This window comes from Sinocyclocheilus anshuiensis, unplaced genomic scaffold (genome assembly GCF_001515605.1).
Source record: "Sinocyclocheilus anshuiensis isolate Anshui unplaced genomic scaffold, SAMN03320099.WGS_v1.1 scaffold454, whole genome shotgun sequence".
Classification (NCBI taxonomy): domain Eukaryota; kingdom Metazoa; phylum Chordata; class Actinopteri; order Cypriniformes; family Cyprinidae; genus Sinocyclocheilus; species Sinocyclocheilus anshuiensis.
Window position 1 is genome coordinate 2159523 of NW_015548217.1, and position 3737 is coordinate 2163259.

The 3737-nt window shown below is 36.3% G+C and overlaps 1 protein-coding gene across 1 annotated transcript in view; it reads left to right on the plus strand.

The window, feature by feature from the left end:
- Positions 1 to 3737, plus strand: part of dnah9 (dynein, axonemal, heavy chain 9) — a 101452-nt gene that overhangs the window by 46406 nt on the left and 51309 nt on the right. Inside the window, exons 35-36 of the mRNA XM_016440776.1 lie at positions 997 to 1162; positions 2238 to 2340. Of these exons, the coding sequence (XP_016296262.1) occupies positions 997 to 1162; positions 2238 to 2340 (269 nt within the window). The remainder of the gene's footprint in view (positions 1 to 996; positions 1163 to 2237; positions 2341 to 3737) is intronic.

Genomic DNA, 3737 nt, shown 5'->3' on the forward strand with positions numbered 1-3737 from the left:
TTCTGTGAAATCTCCCCCGAGGAATGGAAGTCAAATGAGGTTTGGAACATTCTATTACAGAATGACACTATGACTTTTTTTTTTTTTTTTTTGGATGAGCTAATCTTTTAACATTTCTAAAAAGTTTAAAACAAAAGCTATCCACGTCATATAGGTGCATAACAACTACTTTAAGATATATATACATATCCATATATATATATATACATACATATACTGTATATATATATATTAGTGCTGTCAAATGATTAAGTGCGATTAATCGTATCCAAAATAAAAGTTTTTGTTTACATAATATATGTGTGTGTACTGTGTATATTTATTATGTATATATAAATACACACACATGCATGTATATATTTAAGAAAAATATGTTATGTTTATATATTTAATTTTATATATATATATAAGCATTTAAATGGGTATCGTGGGTAACTGGGTTGCAAGTTGTAAAGTTACAAATTCAGTTTTAACTCAGTAGGAGCTAGTTAGTTTTAAAATAAATAACATGGTTGACTACAGTTTGTGTTCAAAATTAGAAAAATACAGTGTGTTTTTTTTTTCTTTTCTGATCATGCTGTAGAATGGTTCCAATCTGTGTTATTTCTCAGGAGTCAGTTAAAAGATGTTACATTTGTAATATTACTAAAATTAATAATATCCATTAAAATGAATGTAATTAAAACAAAGTTAAAATAGCTTTTGCACACTGAGCTGAATATCATTTCAACAGATTGTTAAAAATATGAGTTGTCAAAAACAGTTTTAATGTGCTAATACAGACATTAAATGATAATATTGTTAGATAGTACTTTATAAAACATATCTAATAGTCAAACCCTTTTCAGTGCCATCCTATTTTTCATGCACTGCAGTTTTCTTGTTAAGTTTCTTCACTTTGATGAGACTTTGTCTATGAACTCGTTAACTTCATGTAATTGTGTTTGTTAAATCTGTGCTCAGAAAGCATTTGAGAAACGAGCGTCTTCCCTGCAGCTGTTTTAGAGAAACCCTTGGAGAAGAAGGCAGGGAGGAACTACGGGCCACCGGGTAGCAAGCGCCTCATCTACTTCATCGATGACATGAACATGCCGGAGGTGGACGAGTACGGGACGGTGCAGCCGCATACGATGATCCGCCAGCACATGGACTACAGCCACTGGTACTGAGCGCCATTTATCACACGATCTGACACAAACACACTTGTTACGATGGTGTGCCTTTGCTCAGGTGGATCGTTTAATTGCTACATTCATGGCTTTGGTTACGTGAGTGTTTTATGGTGTTAACCAGCATACAGTTAGGTCCATATATATTTGAACACAGGCAAAATTTTTTATCATTTGTGACCCTGGACCACAAAACCAGTCTTAAGTTGCACGGGGATATGTGTAGCAATAGCCAAAAATACATTGTATGGGTCAAAATTATAGATTTTTCTTTTATGCCAAAAATCATTAGGATATTAATTAAAGATCATGTTCCATGAAAATATTTTTAAAATTTCCTACTGTAAATATATTAAAACTTAATTTTTGATTAGTAATATGCATTGCAAAGAACTTCATTTGGACAACTTTAAAGTTATTTAATAAACTTTAAATAAAACAAATTTTTTTGCACCCTCAGATTCCAGATTTTCATTATTTATTTATTCAGCTTTCATGTGATGTATAAATCTCAATTTTGAAACATTGACACTTAAGACTGGTTTTGTGGTCCACTGTCACATTTTAGCTGCTGACCAAAACATATTCAAGTTACAGTTATATAATGGATTCTAAACAAAATATCAAAAATTAACATTTTATTTATGATTATATTTATTTGTCCGATTACATTTGAGCCCCTGAAAATGGGGGGAACTGTATAAAACTGGTTGTAATTCCTAAGCATTTTATGTTATATTTTTGTTCAACCCCTTGAATTAAAGCTTAAAGTCTGCACTTTAATTTCATTTTAATTCTATTCTGGTGGCATACAGAGCCGAAATTCTGAAAATTGTGTCAGTGTCCAAATATATGGGGACCTAACTGTGTATTGGTTGAGATGGTCTGCTTGCAGGGCCGGCACTGCAGGCGTTGTGTCTGCTGTTGGTTTGCAGAGTCTCTGGTGTGTCTGTTAGACCTGAGATGAGCTGAAGTCAGTGCATCTGTGGGTCGCAGTGGCTTTAGCGCAGACGCGCCGCGCATACAGAGTGTGTTTGTGTGTGGCTGACGAACGCCGTGTCCTCTCAGGTATGACAGGAGCAAGCTGCAGCTGAAGGAGATTCACAATGTGCAGTACGTGTCCTGCATGAACCCGACGGCCGGCAGCTTCACCATCAACCCTCGCCTGCAGGTACTGATATCAGAGAGATTCTACAGCACAGTCTGTCTGACACAGAGCTCGCTGTCACTTCATAAATACACACACGTGTTTGTTTCGCTATTACTTCCATTGATTTTCTATCAGGTGAATGATATTTTCTATCGCCTAACCCCACCCATAAACTTACCCATCACAGAAACATATGCAAAATAAAGCAATAAGCCTCAAGAAGCAGTGGTTTACAGTAAATTTATAACTCCGCTTTGCGTCGTGCCTAACAATGCCCCTTAGCTGTTATAAATTCACTGTAAACCACGGCTTCACGGGGCTTATTGCTTTTATAAAACGGTTTCACAGAATAAAACAGAGCAAATAAAGGGTAATGATATAAATAAAAACACTATTCTTCCACCAAACAATGTAGTTCCTCAGAAACAGTTGTGGTTCCAACAAAGTGGTTGCCGAGCAACACACAGAAGTAAACAAAGGTGTATGTTTGTAGTGTAATTTACAACAGCTTCGAACGCGGCTCAACCAATCAGAATCAAGGACCGGAACTATCCGGTTTATAACACTAGATTTACATAAAACATGTTTTGGCTGATTTATATACCTTTAGTAGTAGGAACCAGTAAAATGTCCTCACTAGTGGGTTGTCAGAGTATTTTACAATATACTGTAAGGGTGATGATAAACGGGGCAACTTTTTGAGCAATGTTGCTTGGGCATTTTCCCACTGAGAATGGGAAACAAATTTCTATCTGGATACTTTAGATCAGTCGTGGGCCCTGTGTCCCATTGATGGCAACATTGCTCAAAAAGTTGCCCCGTGTATCATCAGAACATTTGGTCCTCACAAGTCACACACACACATACACACACTGCTGTTTAGAAGTTAATTAAAAAAACTATACTGTTAGATGTACATGATAGGAGTCATAAGAAATTTACACTACTGATCAGATGTTTGGAAGAATTTTTTTTTAAATATGTTTATTCAGGAATGATACATTATATTGATTAAAAACAAAAAAAAATTATATTACAAATAAATGTTGTTCTTTTTAGGCTTGCCACGATAGACGGTGCTGACGGTGATACCGGTGTTAAGCCGCAACACCGGTTACGTCACTTGCCCACCGCGGCACCGACCCCCACCGTCGTTTTGATTTTTTATAGTAATAAAAATAATTTAGTTCAGTAAAAGAACAGACACTACAATTGAAAACTGAACGCGGCTGCTCAATGCAGCGTGCCGAATGACAGTCGCATCACAGATCAGATTTCATTTCTCCAACGAGGAGAGTGAGTCGAGCCGACTGACAAGAAGAGTGAGGTGAGACAGACAAGACGATCGCGGATGATTTAGTTTCGAAACGAGATGCAAAAGCGCCTGTTTGGCAGTATTTTGGATTTTGAAAAGCCTG